The sequence below is a fragment of the Entelurus aequoreus genome, linkage group LG18 (assembly GCF_033978785.1).
Source record: "Entelurus aequoreus isolate RoL-2023_Sb linkage group LG18, RoL_Eaeq_v1.1, whole genome shotgun sequence".
In the NCBI taxonomy this organism is placed as follows: domain Eukaryota; kingdom Metazoa; phylum Chordata; class Actinopteri; order Syngnathiformes; family Syngnathidae; genus Entelurus; species Entelurus aequoreus.
The window spans coordinates 20,540,077-20,556,875 of record NC_084748.1 but is presented as its reverse complement, the minus strand read 5'-3'; the positions used below and the strand labels follow the sequence as shown (position 1 = coordinate 20,556,875).

The 16,799-nt window shown below is 39.4% G+C and overlaps 1 protein-coding gene across 1 annotated transcript in view; it reads left to right on the top strand.

Moving 5' to 3' along the window:
• The first annotated feature begins 4,874 nt into the window (after nucleotides 1-4,874).
• The window catches only part of LOC133633929 (multidrug and toxin extrusion protein 1-like), a 147,371-nt gene continuing 135,446 nt past the window's right edge, over nucleotides 4,875-16,799 (top strand). The window contains exon 1 of the mRNA XM_062026747.1: nucleotides 4,875-5,140. Coding sequence (XP_061882731.1) covers nucleotides 4,976-5,140 — 165 coding nt within the window. The 5' untranslated portion in view covers nucleotides 4,875-4,975. The remainder of the gene's footprint in view (nucleotides 5,141-16,799) is intronic.

Here is a 16,799-nt window from a genome sequence, read left to right as displayed (position 1 = left end):
CCAAGGTAAGGATGACCATGTTGCCGTCAGATGGAGGAAGTCCTGTTACGAAGTCCAAAGCAGCATGGGACCAAGGCCTGGAGGGGTCAAGCATCTTTTTGTGTCGTCCTTGCCAGTTTTGAGTCCTAAATCGCTGTCAAAGTGTCCCAACTTGTCGGAATACCTACTCAGACGCCTTCTGTCCAGGTAAGATACATGATTTATCATCTAGAATAAACATTACAGTTAGCAAGGAAGTGAGGAAGCAGCAGACTGATGATGTAAACATAGGGACACACGGAAGTGATCACGGCGCTGCTATAAATAGTTTGTCTGTTTGTCTGTGTTACTGCAGAAAAAACTTTAATATCACTAATACTTGGTTAATATTCAAATCACGAAATGTAAATGGAGTATTGCTGGCAGTTAAATGGTTATTTATTGGATTTTATGGGCGAAATAGAGGACCCCCCCATTGGCTGGGCTGTGAGTGGACTTTTATTTAATTTTATTTACAAGTTTGAATGCATTAAAAGAAAAACATTCATCCGTCCTCATGTCTTTCATAATGATTGTGAACAATAGGCGAAATTCCCCCAAAAAAGTACAGTTCCTCTTTAAAGGTGATGTTTGCAACATTTACACAGATGGCTAGAGGACGCCAACTTTCCATATTTTTATATACTGTATTTTACAAAGTATATGCCGCCCTCTTACAACTTCTCGTAAATAGTGACGTAATGACGTATGTACGTAACACATGCACGCAAATTAGCTTTAGGTTTTGTTAGCTAATCATAGCAATTTGGATAGATAGTGGTAGTTGTCATTGAATGTATCATAACAACAAATTACTGCAAATTGTTTGTTGCTTTTCTTGGCCTGCTTTTGTATGTGTGTACGTATTGACGTGACCGGGTAAGTGACACAAAACACCAATAGATTGATTAGGGCCGGTAAAAAAATATATTACATCAACTTTCTAATTCTGAAACATATAGACAATTGTCAAACAAATGTGTTCTGTTAAACCACTAAGAGGAACATAAGCCTGAGGGAAACATAACCATAAAGGTGGTGCTCTTGTTTTTTTTTTTCTTTGAAGTGAGGAAGTTGCAAACAGCTCCTTCAAGTAAAAGTATTTAAATACCTGACATTTACTGTACTCATGAGTATCAAAAAAAATTCTGATATAAAACATATTTAAGTAGTAGAAGTAGAAGTGTTTAAACAAAGTGAGCAATGAGTTTTGATTGATTGATTGAGACTTTTATTAGTAGGTTGCACAGTGAAGTACATATTCCGTACAATTGACCACTAAATGGTAACACCCGAATAAGTTTTTCAACTTGTTTAAGTCGGGGTCCACTTAAATTGATTCATGATACAGATATATACTATCATATATACTATCATCATAATACAGTCATCACACAAGATAATCACATTGAATTATTTACATTATTTACAATCAGGAGTGTGGAGGGGGGGGGTGGGGTGGGGGGGTGGGGGGGGTAGTGGACATAGAGAGAGAGAGAGAGAGAGAGAGAGAGATCAGAAGGCATAAGAAAAAGAATCTGCATTTGATTGTTTACATTTGATTATTAGCAATCCGGGTAGGGTGTTAGTTTAGGGTTGTAGCTGCCTGGAGGTGAACTTTTATAGCGGTTTTGAAGGAGGATAGAGATGCCCTTTCTTTTATACCTGTTGGGAGCGCATTCCACATTGATGTGGCATAGAAAGAGAATGAGTTAAGACCTTTGTTAGTTCGGAATCTGGGTTTAACGTGGTTAGTGGAGCACCCCCTGGTGTTGTGGTTATGGCGGTCATTTACGTTAAGGAAGTAGTTTGACATGTACTTCGGTATCAGGGAGGTGTAGCGGATTTTATAGACTAGGCTCAGTGCAAGTTGTTTAACTCTGTCCTCCACCTTGAGCCAGCCCACTTTAGAGAAGTGGGTAGTGAGAATGTTGACATTTGTGAATGCATTTGTGTTGATACATGAGTGTATGGATGGAATATATGTAATAATACTACAATACTGTGTTACATCTCTCATCTAACATCTATTTACACTGGTCAATACAGTCGGCTGCAGGGCCGTTTTGTGTTGTAAGCTCACAATTTCTGCAGGTTAATTTTACATTGTTATTCATATTGTTTTACATTAAACAACACTATCTTATTCATACTGACTCATCGGATTGTTATTGTTTGACAAGCTTTAGTGATGTTTAACAGGCAGAATTATGCATGAAAGACTCATTTACTTCACTGTATCCATTTGTAATTTATTCTGGAAGGAATGTTATCTAATATGTAGTACACATTCTAGATATAGACCAATGATAAATTGATAGAGGATAGCTAATCAGCTTAAAGGCCTACTGAAATGATTTTTTTTTATTTAAACGGGGATAGCAGATCCATTCTATGTGTCATACTTGATAATTTCGCGATATTGCCATATTTTTGCTGAAAGGATTTAGTAGTGAATATCGACGATAAAGTTCGCAACTTTTGGTCGCTGATAAAAAAAAAGCCTTTCCTGTACCGGAAGTAGCATGACGTCACAAGTTGAAGGGCTCCTCACATTTCCCCATTGTTTACACCAGCAGCAAGAGCGATTCGGACAGAGAAAGCGACGATTACCCCATTAATTTGAGCGAGGATGAAAGATTTGTGGATGAGGAACGTAAGAGTGAAGGACTAGAGTGCAGTGCAGGACGTATCTTTTTTCGCTCTGACCGTAACTTAAGTACAAGGGCTCATTGGATTCCACACTTTCTCCTTTTTCTATTGTGGATCACGGATTTGTATTTTAAACCACCTCGGATACTATATCCTCTTGAAAATGAGAGTCGAGAATGCGAAATGGACATTCACAGTGACTTTTATCTCCACGACAATACATCGGCGAAGCACTTTAGCTACGGAGCTAACGTGATAGCATCGGGCTTAACTGCAGATAGAAACAAAAGAAATAAACCCCTGACTGGAGGGATAGACAGAAAATCAACAATACTATTAAACCATGGACCTGTAACTACATGGTTAATGCTTTCCAGCCTGGCGAAGCTTAACAATGCTGTTGCTAACGACGCAATTGAAGCTAACTTAGCTACGGGACCTGACAGAGCTATGCTAAAAACATTAGCTATCCACCTACGCCAGCCAGCCCTCATCTGCTCATCAACACCCGTGCTCAACTGTGTTCCAGCGATCGACGGAGCGACGAAGGACTTCACCCGATCATCGATGCGGTCGGCGGCTAGCGTCTGATAGCGCGTCTGCTATCCAAGTCAAAGTCCTCCTGGTTGTGTTGCTGCAGCCAGCCGCTAATACACCGATCCCACCTATAGCTTTCTTCTTTGCAGTCTTCATTGTTCATTAAACAAATTGCAAAAGATTCACCAACACAGATGTCCAGAATACTGTGGAATTTTGCGATGAAAACAGAGCTTTTTGTATTGGATACAATGGTGTCTGAATATTTCCGTTTCAACCATTGACGTCACACGCATACGTGCATACATAGACTTTTTCAACTGGTAGCTTAGCGGGAAATTAAAAATTGCACTTTATAAGTTAACCCGGCCGTATTGGCATGTGTTGCAATGTTAAGATTTCATCATTGCTATATAAACTATCAGACTGCGTGGTCGGTAGTAGTAGGTTTCAGTAGGCCTTTAATACTTCCAAGTTATATGCAAATTAGGGGTAGATAGATCCAAAAATTGTACCTGGGGTAGTGTCAGTATTGGAGAATTTTTTTAAATAGAGCAGGGTCTCGATTTCCGTTCACCCCTCTTTTTATACAGAGCCTTATCTCGATTTTCGTTTGCTCCTACGCACAATTCTGTTTTTAACAAGATTGCCCTAGTTTTTGTATACCGTCTTGATTATTGCACGCCCAATCATTGCGCGTTGAAATAGTCCGTTTGTCTGCATCTCATTGAGCAAATAAAATAGAGAATCGCAAAGTATGACTGCAAAAAAAATTGTGAGCGTCAGCACTTTGATAAAGAAGGTGAGTAACAGTAAAGAATTTGAGAAACAACGCAAGCGGTGTTTGTGTGACTTTCCCCTGCTCTGCTTATCACCATCAATAAATGTAAAAGTAACATTAAATGTTTATTTATACATTTCATTCATCATTTACAGAAAAACCCTTGAAAGAAAAACCGACGTCTACATAGTTGCAGGAAACCAAATGACTTAAATATGAAGTCTTTAGTCCGCAGAGGTACTCCAATGGGGGCAGGGGGAGGGAATTTTTCCACACACTTATATGCTTTAAAAATACACATGAACATTGATCAAACACATTGTAGTGTAGTTTACAAATGACAGTGACATATGGCCACCCTACTCACTGTATCTTTAAAATAAAAACATGAATAAAGAATCATATTATTCTCTTTTGTTAGCATTTAGGATTGCTCGTGATGTGCGCTCCAAATAGCAACTTGTTATTAGAAACTCATAATAAAAGGGGATCCCCGCTTCATCTCTCCATCAGTTTGGAGGTCCTTGGCCTGGATAACGTTGAAGACCACCTATTTAATGAAAACCAATAATATATTTAGCCTTTTTTAAATTCTGAATGTAGTTTGTTTTGTATAAACAAGTGTATGTAATAGAAATAAAACATTTATTATTTTGTTGATGTTGTTACATTGTTGTACATTATTGTATAACATATTAATAAATTGCTTGTTTGTTATTATAAGCTTTCAAGTTTTACACAAATATTGGTATTTGTGTCGGTTTTACTACTTGGTATCACACCGACACCAAAATAACATATTGGCCATCGCTTCCGCTGCGAAAGATTGAAGTAGTTGCTCCGTGTACGAAGGAGCCCTGAACGCACCAGCCGCGTGCATCAAACTACACGTGAAGTATCTAGTTTTTACGGCACACGTCACTTCCATCAAAGTACATCGCAGAAGTTACACTTGACAACGTGCTCCCGACTTTGTACTTCACCAACATGGACGGCAATAGCAAGACACTAAAATATTCAGAGGGAGCGACCGAAGCTTCGGAAGCAAGTGTAGCGGTCTCTCTGGCTTCATGTTTGGGACGTGTTGGATGGTGTGTCCCGCTCAGCTATCGCATTGAACTGCTTCAACTCTTCAAGCTAGCCGGGCCAGTGGTAAGTGAACGCACCAGTTTTAAATTGTATATGATTGTCTATCTGTGTTGGCCCTGCGACGAGGTGGCGACTTGTCCAGGGTGTACCCCCCCTGCGACCCCGAAAGGGACAAGCAGTAGAAATGGATGGATGTTTTCATTGTATGTAGAGCCATCCATCCATTTTCTTCCGCTTTTCCATCAATAACAATGTGAATCTATCATTCAAATTAGCGTCTAAAGGGCATTGTAATAAATTGTAGAGTACAATTTACTTTAATTAATTGAAAATCCAAAAATACATTTAAAAGGAGTTGCACGGATTGTTACCAACACTATTAAACACGCAATTGTTACTGTCTACTCTACATTGGTCTGGCAACAAATGAACTTTTCTGAATTCTGAAGGTCGGACAAGAGTCTGACAGTGGGAAAGAGGAGAGGAAGTTGTAAAAATATATTTTGGCATTACGGTACCCGAATCCCATCATGATTTTGCTTGGTCAGGCCAGAATATGACCATATTGTTCACGGGTTTCCAACCCCTTTTCCTTGTGAGAGCAAGAGAATGGCTGAGAGCTAATGACTTTTGTACTAATAATTAAGTCAACCCACACAAGCTTGTTTTGTCGGAACATGAAGAATATGTTGCTATCCAAAACTTATTGTGTATTAAAACTAATTAAAACCATTTTTTTTCCTTCATCTCCATCTTGTATAACAGTATACATTTGTTTCTGGCGTGTCTCACATTATGAAGTGAAAACACGAATGCCAGGGACAGGCTCCAGAATGTTCCTCTCTCGTACTTTGTGGGGGGCTGAGAAAATAATCAATTTTCATTAATTGAGTTCTCTCTTTTTTTTACATACATCCAACATGCAACAAGTGTCTTTATCTATATACACAATTAATTAAAACAGATAACTATGCAAGCCTGGGAACAATTGCCCGTAAAAAATGGGGAACGGAGGGGGGGAGGAAGAAAGACAAGAGAACATGTTCGGATCCTGAACACGGCAGAGTCATAAATAACATTTTTATTTTCCTTCTCTTTTTCTCTCCTGCAACTACTGCGATGTGTTACATTTGTATCATTGACTGCGGCTACTTTAATCAATTTTTACTGCTAATAATGCCAATTGTTATCAAATTGTATTGTACATATAGTGTAATATTTTATATATATAGTGTATATTAATATTCATCCGTAGTATAAAATAAATATCTACCTAATTGTGATTTATTTTACCTTGCATGCAGCTCTATATAAGTATACTGTATGTATATTGTATATCATTGTATACTATTTTGTACTGTATGAGAACGTATTAGCTTGTTTTTATTTCATTTTTTATTCATAAACTCAAAAACATTTATCAGTACAGTACTTTGAGGGCAAAACACAACCTATATAAATATATTTACAACATCCAGTATGATATGTACTGTGATTTATACAGACATATTTACAAAGAACAAGTCACATTACACACTATTTACACTGTATATAAAACCAGTACCAGGTAATTGGGCAAATATGGACTAATGTGGGCTACAGGTAAGTACTGTAAGCAGAATCAAAAAGTGATGGTATGCCCACTTCCTCATTATTTCATTATTCTTAGCCACTGCCTTTTCTATCTGTAAACGGAGTAAACATCACACTCACTATTCTCTTTCATGAATATACACGTAACTTAGTAAATGACCATGGATGTATTTTTGTACACACACTCAAATAAATATACTGTAGTAGGCTATACTTATAGCTAGTAACTGATTATTTAATGAAAATGGATTAAAATAATTTAATAGGCTTTCAATATACCTTTTGATACAAATGGTGCCACTGTTGCACAGCGCTGGCCATGGTGCTGAATTGGCCGTGGTGCTGGCACGGGGACCAGTCTGGGTGCTGGCCGAGCAGGGGGTAGCCGTTTTGCTGGTCGAAGCTGTGCCACCCCACCAGCACAGCCATCAGCACCACCACCCCCTCCGAAAGCGGATGCCAGACGCTTCCTGCCAAATGCGGAACAGTCACAAAGGGTGGGAGGCGGGAGGCCAGGAGGCAGGTAGATTCCTCCTCCTCTCTAGATAATTTAAACAGTTCATCCCTCCTTCCCACAGGAGGCTGTTGAGGAGAGCCAGAAAATTTTTCCAGAGCCGTGGGCGGGGCTAAACTCACTGGGGGCGAGGATATAGTCACCGGGGGCGGGGATATAGTTACTGGGGGAGGAGCTTGAATCACCGGGGGCGGAGCTTGAGCCTTGGGAGGCGGAGCGTAAGTCACTGGAGGCGTAGCGTCCAGGGAGCGCATCAATGCCCTTCTGGAAGGTCTTCGTCCTCTCCGACGCGACTGGCACGGTGGTGCGGCGATGTGGATCATTGAACCCTCAAAGGGGATACGGGGAGAGGAGACACACAGCTTGTGACGCGGGTACGAAGGAATGCTGCTGGATGACAACAAGGGACACAAAACAAATGAACACGCAAGGGGAGAAACACACAGAGAGAGAGAGTGTGCATTGAGCTAGAGATGGTTGTCTTACTGTACTGGAACAGGTCGCTACGTTCTGGCCCGGAATGCAGGTCTGCACTGGCTTAAGAAGCCCAGGGAGCTCATCAGCGACAGGTGTGCGGATTGCTGATTGATTGCAGCCCCTGGCTGCAGCAGGAGTGGCGCATGCAGGAGCACGCTTGAAGGTGCGCTCAGCGCAACACACAGATAAATGCGCACTGGAATGCGCCTAGGCCGTGACATAACCTGCCGCAGTTTGTAATAAAATCTTTAAACACATTTGCTGATAAACTTTGACACATTTTGTAATAACTTGTTACATATTGCAAAAGGTATTACAACATTTGGGTGCTATACTGGTTTTGAATAAAATTTAACAATTTGGTGCAGTATATAATACACCATCAAATTCAATGCTAACATTTTAAAAACTATCAGAGCAACGCAAAACATTTAATCTTCAATAGAAATAATTTAAATAATCTAGTCAGATTTTGCATAGGTCAAACCTAAATCAGATGTAACTTTATTGATTACAATGGAGAATGTGATTGCAAGGAAGACACACAAGCATATGTCCAGATGCATGTTGTTTTTTCAAAATGTTGTGATGGAAATCTTAATATTTGCTGCATTATGAAATTACCAACTTTTCCTACACAGATTACAGCAATAGTGTCATTACGCAGGTGTACTTTTTTTTGGATGCAAGCAGCATCAAGTCTTTCCAAACTCAAGCTATAATGTATTGTCCAATAATCATTCAGCGACAAACTGAAGTTCAGAGCAAGATTTCCCCTCGACTGCCAAGATACCTGTGGCGGTAGAGCGTGGTTAGGAGCGTGAATGTGGGCGTGGTCACCATGACGTCATAACATAATTTGCGTAATCTGCTATGATATCCATCCATTCATTTTCTCCCACTTGATATTCTTTAAAAATGCTAAAAAAAATGTATACATACATTTAAAAACAAGTATGTTATTAATTAGTACTAACATTTATTTTTATATTGTTTTGTCATATTTTAAATTGTTGCTGCTTTGTACAATGCACTTTGGGAATTTTTCAACTGTCTACAGACTTAATTACTTTTTTAAAATTAAAAACGACTAGCAATATTTTTTTCTGGTGTTATTATATAATTTATTCAACTTTAGAGACTCCATTCCTGTCCCTCGATGTCCCCGACGAAAGAGGCGAGCTGCACCGAGCACGAGGTCACACTTGCTTCGAGTTGTTGCTCCAGTTGGACTTTCTCTCCTTAAAAGCCGCCATTGTCCTCTTAATATTTGCACATTTTGTATATCGCTGTCCGTGGGTATATATGGGATACATTGAAGTTACGTCCACATCGCAGACATGCTGACAACGCTCCAGACAATGGCGTGCGCCTCGTTTACATCCAGTTTCTGCAGCGCTGTTTTCGGTAATTAAACTGTTTTTTCAGTGGCCAAGTTTTTGGTGAATCACTAGTCAATAGTGCACACATAATAGGCTATATAGCCATTCATACGGGTAACGACCTGCTGGTGTTAATGTTTTATGTTTGTGTGGTTTTGATTTGATGTTAGGTTTTCCTATGTTTGCAAACACACCATCCTTGCCTGAAAGCGAATTGGCAGACAATGAGGAAGTGTTGTGCGTCGAAGAAGCACAGAGGCGAAAGTGTGCACGGGAGGTAAAACCTGTTGAAATTGTGCCGTTTGTCATCATAAGATTGGCAATAAAAGTCAACAAATAGCGTCAAACTTTGTGTGACTTCTTTTGGAGGATACAATACATTATGCTAGTTTAATTTGTTTTCAAGTAAAAAAAAAAAAAAGAAAATTCAGTGACAGTGTGCCATATTTGGTTACAACAAAACTACAGTGTAGCTGAATGTGTGCCATACTTTTACTAGATTCACAGTTCTAAGTAATGCAGAGTGACCAGCACACAGTTTATAGTTAAAGGGGAACTGCACTGGGCCCGAGATTATCTAAGATGGACTGATGCAAAGTGGAAAAGTGTTCTGTGGTCTGACGAGTCCACATTTCAAATTATTTTTGGAAATATTTGACATCGTGTCATCCGGACCAAAGGGGAGCGAACCATCCAGACTGTTATCGACGCAAAGTTCAAAAGCCAGCATCTGTGATGGTATGGGGGTGCATTAGTGCCCAAGGCATGGGTAACTTACACATCTGTGAAGGCACCACTAATGCTGAAAGGTACATACAGGTTTTGGAACAACATATGCTGCCATCTAAGCGCCGTGTTTTTCATGGACGCCCCTGCTTATTTCAGCATACAATGCCAAGCCACATTCAGCACGTGTTACAACAGCGTGGCTTCGTAAAAAAAGAGTGCGGGTACTCTCCTGGCACCCCTGCAGTCCAGACCTGTCTCCCATCAAAAATGTGTTGCGCATTATGAAGCGTAAAATACGACAGCGGCGACCCCGGACTGTTGAACGACTGAAGCTCTACATAAAACAAGAATGGGAAATAATTCCACTTTCAAAGCTTCAACAATTAGTTTCCTCAGTTCCCAATCGTTTATTGAGTGTTGTTAAAAGAAAAGGTGATGTAACACAGTGGTGAACATGGTCTTTCCCAACTACTTGGCACGTGTTGCAGCCATGAAATTCTAAGTTAATTATTATTTGCAAAAAAACCCCTAAAGTTTATGAGTTTGAACATCAAATATCTTGTCTTTGTAGTGCATTCAATTGAATATGAGTTGAAAAGAATTTGCAAATCATTGTATTCCGTTTATATTTACATTTAACACAATTTCCCAACTCATATGGAAACGGGGTTTGTAGAATTTGGCAAGTTAGTTTCAATCTCATTTAATACAGTGGCACTCAATGCCTCTAGCGTTTCATCTCTGGTTTCGTGATGGCCATAAGCTGTGTGTTCCCCTTTAAGAATGGCGGTATGTGGGGTGAGTGATGTGTGAAAGTGAGTGGGCAAGTTAGGAGAGGTAGCGCTAGCATGTTCAGAAGTGTTAATAGCATGGTGGATGGTTGGCTTTGTGGAAAACATAAATAAAGAGTTGCACAAATCGACGGCCTCGTCATTCCGAACAAAGAGCGGAACTTTAGGGACCCACTGCTGGGTAAAGTGACATACGTCACTATGTCACTCTGCCCTGGAGGGAACGTCTCCCCCATGCTCCTTGACCACGGTCTGGGAGCAGACAAGCAGGAAATGTGTAACATGATGTTTCTTGGTGCCTAGTGAGGCTGGATCTTTGAAAATCCGTGCACCCGGTCGTAAAGGTGATTTTTCTCAGCCGGTTTACATAGCGTGCAAAACATCTTTCCATCGTCATAAGTTATCCATTTGCTGAAAAGTGGCTCCTGAAGCCACTTTTCATTGAAGCTTCGCTTCTTGGGTTTATTGCTCGCCATGACTAAAACAATAACACGCGGGAGTCCTAATACCGGATATGCAGTATTTGTGATCGATAAAACTTTTGGCAAATTAAAATTTAAGAAATTGTGAAAAAAAAGACAGATTCTCAAGTGACGATTTCACAAATCCACTTTACAGGTCACTTTACCAGATCATTTAACGTGGCCCGCGTACGCCTGGAAATAACATGCGTCAAAGTACTCTATCTTTTCTAACTCAATGTATTTGTTTTTTCCATTTTGACAGAAAAAAATATATGTACTGCAAAAATTGCATACCTTTTTAAACTTTTATAGTATACAATACCAACACCAAATTAAACCATATTGCAACAAATGCTTTCTAAACATTATAAAATGTTAAATGTTAAATATCTGCTTGACTTATAGACTTTGACAAACTTTATTGATCCACAAGGGAAACTGTTCCAATGATTATGATTTCTAAGGACATTATCCATCCAATTGTACACTGTAAAATATCAAAATGTTACAATAAATTGTACTGATGTGTATTTCTGGTCTTGTCACCCCCTCCTGGGCAGAAGGGCGACACGGCAGTGCGGCTGGATTAAAAGAGACGTCGGAGACGTTCTCCAAGTTGAATATAAACATTCACCATATGTAGAACATAATATGAGTTAATCATTTCACTTCAGTACAAACGTTTTTACAGTATATTGAAAAAAACTATTCCTGGCTTTTTCTACAACAAAATTCTATCAACTGAGCTGCTAGTTTTTTACTGTAAAATGTATTGTTTTTTACGGTGTATGGTTAGTCGATAACATTTTACCATAAAAACAGTGGAAGAGTTTTTTCAATTTACAGTTTAATGTTGTAAAAACTACATACAGTTTACTGTAAAATTTCGAAGTCGACCAATAATTAATAATAATGTTCCCGACATCTACAAAGCAATTATCTACCTGCTGCCACCTACTGATATGAAACTATTAGAAATAGCTTATGATAACTCACAAATCGAACAAACTTTAAGCAAAATAGGAATACTTAAATTAGACTTAAGAAAAATAATTTAAAAAGTAACTCATTTCCAATTACCGAGGTTATGCTTGGAAAAGTTTGAGCATGACAATAAACCAGGCAAATATTTTGCCAACCAACTTAAACTAAATAAAGAAAAATGCTCATTTTATCAAAGGGCGACACTTGCCCAACAATCTTTGCCGTTTACGCAATCTGACTATTATGTTAGTCATAATCTCAAAACCGCTTTTGTTTCATTAGATGGTAAAAAAAACATTACACAGAGTGATTTAGAATTTTTTTCTAGCTACTCTATGGAAATTTGGACTGGGATCAGAGACTCATTCATACCATAGATCAAGGTTCTCCATACGGCTCTGTTAGAACTAAAAACTAGGGCTGTTAAACTATTTAAATCTTTTTAATTGCATTTTGCTTATAGTTAACTCAAAATTAATTGCGATAATCGCAGGTACGTATATTTTTTCATTATTAATAAGTGTACCCTAGACCAGGGGTCCCCAACCTTTTTTGCACCAGGGACCGGTTTAATGTAGGCATTATTTTCATGGACAGGCCTTCCACATGTGGCAGATAAATATAGCAAATAAGTGCATGAAAAATTAATAGATGGAAAAAACTCACCATGACGTTCAATTAGTAGGCCATAAGGTGAACCAGGAAAAAGTGGCTAGAAAGTGATTTTCGTTCCCACGTTTGGGCACTACTCTTTTTTTGCATTTTTGCATAGACAATGCCATTGTGGACATTAGGTTAAAAGTTCTCCACAAAATATCCTGGCTGGTTTTTTTTGAGCCATAAATGTATAAAAATAGGAATGACAAAAAAACAAAAATCTTATACAGCTGTTTTTTCTTGTAAATGTATTTACATTCATTCTGGAAACAGAATCTCTCTCACAAATTGACATTACTACATATACCTAACATTTGAGACAAGTATTTTAGCATTGGTATACTTTAATTTGAATTTAAACCATGAAACATACAAACAAATGAAAAAAATGCTTCAAAATAAGTGAATAGCAACCTGTACAATTGAACATACACATGGTACATTTTGCTAAACAATGATGTTTTATACATTAAAAAATTCAGTAGATACTGTGTTATAAGAGGAAGTAAAAAATAAAATAAAGAACACTTTCGCCCAAAATGGCTGACATCAATCAAAATATCGAATAATGCCGAAAAATGGAAATACATCAAAAACTGCATTACAGTTTAGAATCTGTACACAATATGGTATAAAACAATATTTACATAACCAAAACAATGTGTTGATGTCACAGCATGTCTTGGGTATTTTTTTAATACATTTTTTTATTATTTTGTCTTAGCTTTGCACATTGTTAAAGGCCTACTGAAACCCACTACTACCGACCACGCAGTCTGATAGTTTATATAGCAATGATGAAATTTTAACATTGCAACACATGCCAATACGGCTGGGTTAACTTATAAAGTGCAATTTTAAATTTCCCGCTAAACTTCCGGTTGAAAACGTCTTTGGATGATGACGTATGCGTGTGACGTAACCATGAAACGGAAGTATCGGTACCCCATTGAATACAATACAAAATAGCTCTGTTTTCATCTCATAATTCCACAGTATTCTGGACATCTGTATTTGTGAATCTTTTGCAATTTGTTTAATGAACAATGAAGACTGCAAAGAAGAAAGTTGTAGGTGGGATCGGTGTATTAGCGGCGCACTACAGCAACACAACCATGAGGACTTTGACTCGGATAGCAGACGCGCTAGCCGACGCTAGCCACCGACCGCACGGATGATCGTGGTGAAGTCCTTCGTCCTTCCGTCGATCGCTGGAACGCAGGTGAGCACGGGTGTTGATGAGCAGATGAGGGCTGGCTGGCATAGGTGGAGCGCTAATGTTTTTATCATAGCTCTGTGAGGTCCCGTTGCTAAGTTAGCTTCAATGGCGATGTTAACAACAGCATTTTTAAGCTTCACCAAGCTGGAAAGCATTAACCGTGTATTTACATGTTCATGGTTTAATAGTATTGTTGATTTTCTGTCTATCGTTCCAGTCAGGGGTTTATTTATTTTGTTACTATCTGCATTTGAGCACAATGCTATCACGTTAGCTCAGTAGCTAAAGAGCTTCACCGATGTATTGTCGTGGAGATAAAAGTCACTGTGAATGTCCATTTCGCGTTCTCGACTCTCATTTTCAAGAGGATATAGTATCCAAGGTGGTTTAAAATACAAATCCGTGATCCACAATAGAAAAAGGAGAAAGTGTGGAATCCAATGAACCCTTGTACCTAAGTTACGGTCAGAGTGAACAAATATATGTCTTGCACTGCATTCTAGTCCTTCACCTCATCCACAAATCTTTCATCCTCGCTCAAATTAATGGGGTAATCGTCGCTTTCTCGGTCCAAATCTCTCTCGCTGCTGGTGTAAACAATAGGAAAATATGAGTAGTCCTTCCTCCGGTGTCGTCACGCTACGTCCGGTAGGGGCAAGGCTTTTTTTAATCAGAGACCAAAAGTTGCGAACTTTATCGTCGTTGTCCTTTCAGCAAAAATATGGCAATATCGCAAAATGATCAAGTATGACACATAGAATGGATCTGCTATCTCCGTTTAAATAAAACAATTTCATTTCAGTAGGCCATATGTCAAGAATTATTTGATAGATTTTCCTCAAATTTGGCACACACTCAAACTCTGATTATTATATTTTTTTTAAGGTCAAGTGCACTGTAACCTCACATTCTATTTTTAAAGTATTTAACTTAAGTAACTAAAAAAAAAAAAAAAAGTAAAATACTCTGAGGGATTTTTCTCAAATGTGGCAAAAAGTCAAATTTTTATTAGAGAACTAACTGATTAAGTGTGACTTTGCGTATTCTGAACGAGGGAGACATTGTTCATCTCTTAGCTATCACTATCATCAGAGCCATCTTCTAATCTGCTTTTATCCTCTGTTTCCATGGAAATATTGGTGCAATTTTGGCACGACACAAATCAGTACAGGACAGTCTTGCAGACATACAGGAACATCTTCCTGTCTCACATTTGCTCTGCTTGCAGCTGCAGTGGACTACCTTTAACACTATCAGGGGCAGGATTTGTAGTCATCCATGTAACTTTTAACTCCCCATCCTCAATGTGCCATCCATTGCCATTGGGTGAAGGGGCAGACATTATACGTTTGAGAGAATGTCTCATTATTGCAGCCTGGTAGTTTGCCCTTTTGCAGTGTTGGTGCAGGGCGTCACTTGTAGGGGGCATTGAGAGTTCCGGCAAAGCTGATGATGCCATGCAGAATGCTGTGTACCTTGCAGCGTTGACATTTTCTGCAGATGATTGGCCATACAGGTGGCACACATATTTGCTCAGCACATCAAATGTTGACTGGTCCAATTCCAAACTGCTTCCCAGATGTGTAAATGCAGACAGGTATTCTTCCTTTACGCAAGCAACAGAAAATGTCTTTCTTTTCCCCTTGCCATGAAAGACGCTTGTGGAGTCGCAACCTGAGAAAGTATGAATTCCAATAAGTGCCGAACACACAATGTTTTCAAGGGCTGTTGACACCTTAACAAGGTCAATGATTCTTGTCCTGTTGCCAACTCCCGTGAAGTTAAAGTTTAAAGTTAAAGTACCAATAATTGTCACACACACACTAGGTGTGGTGAAATTTGTCCTCTGCATTTGACCCATTCCCTTGTTCACCCCCTGGGAGGTGAGGGGAGCAGTGGGCAGCAGCGGTGCCGCGCCCGGGAATCATTTTTAGTGATTTAACCCCCAATTCCAACCCTTGATGCTGAGTGCCAAGCAGGGAGGTAATGGGTCCCATTTTTATAGTCTTTGGTATGACTCGGCCGGGGTTTGAACTCACAACCTACCGATCTCAGGGCAGACACTCTAACCACTAGTGAAGAAATACAAGCTACATGGAAAATCTCTCTGCAGACTTAAAGCAATAACTGCCACATTTGTATCAGGGTTCTTAATGATGACTGTTTCATGTTCCTGTGCAGCATGATGTGCATGTAAGTACACCCTTGTGTCACATTCCTCATGATCACATTCAAGATCCTTAACAGCATTTACAGTTTGTGAACCATCTGTTACTTTCAAGCAGTGACACAGTTCTCCATGTGCTATGTACACAGTCAAGTCCTTGCCCACATCTGTTAGATCAGCATCTTTCCACACATCAAAGAGGAATTCAGCAGAATTGTATTTACCGTTGACATCTCTGTCGGTGAAGCCTCAATGACTGGAAGATAATGCAGTGCTGACTTTTGCAGAGTAGCATCACCTTGAAGCAATGTATGGAAACCTGTCCAGCTTGGGACTGTGCATCGTTCATCATCTATGTATTTTACAAAAACATATGCCAGTTCAGTTTGGGCTGCAGTGTTCCATCTGTATGTTTCCAGCTGCAGTGGAATAATATGATGATGAAACAAGTTCTGTGGCCCTTGTCTTTTAGACTGTTGGTAGTGTTCTACAGGAGAGCTAGGGGGTGCTTTGAATGAGGACACGCCCTTCTGTAGTGGTTGTCTGTTTTTTTCTTGATGCAGGTTCAGCGACAGAACTTTGCAGCATAATGCCATTTGTATGGTGAGTAGAGTACAGTGTCTCCTCCCCAAAGTCAATATTGTCCCACACCAGTATTGTAGGAGTCTTCTTTGAGAATCCAACCGGGATTTTGTCTCTACCCTCTAGTAGTTGTAATTGGGCAAGGCTAGTGTCTAGACTGACA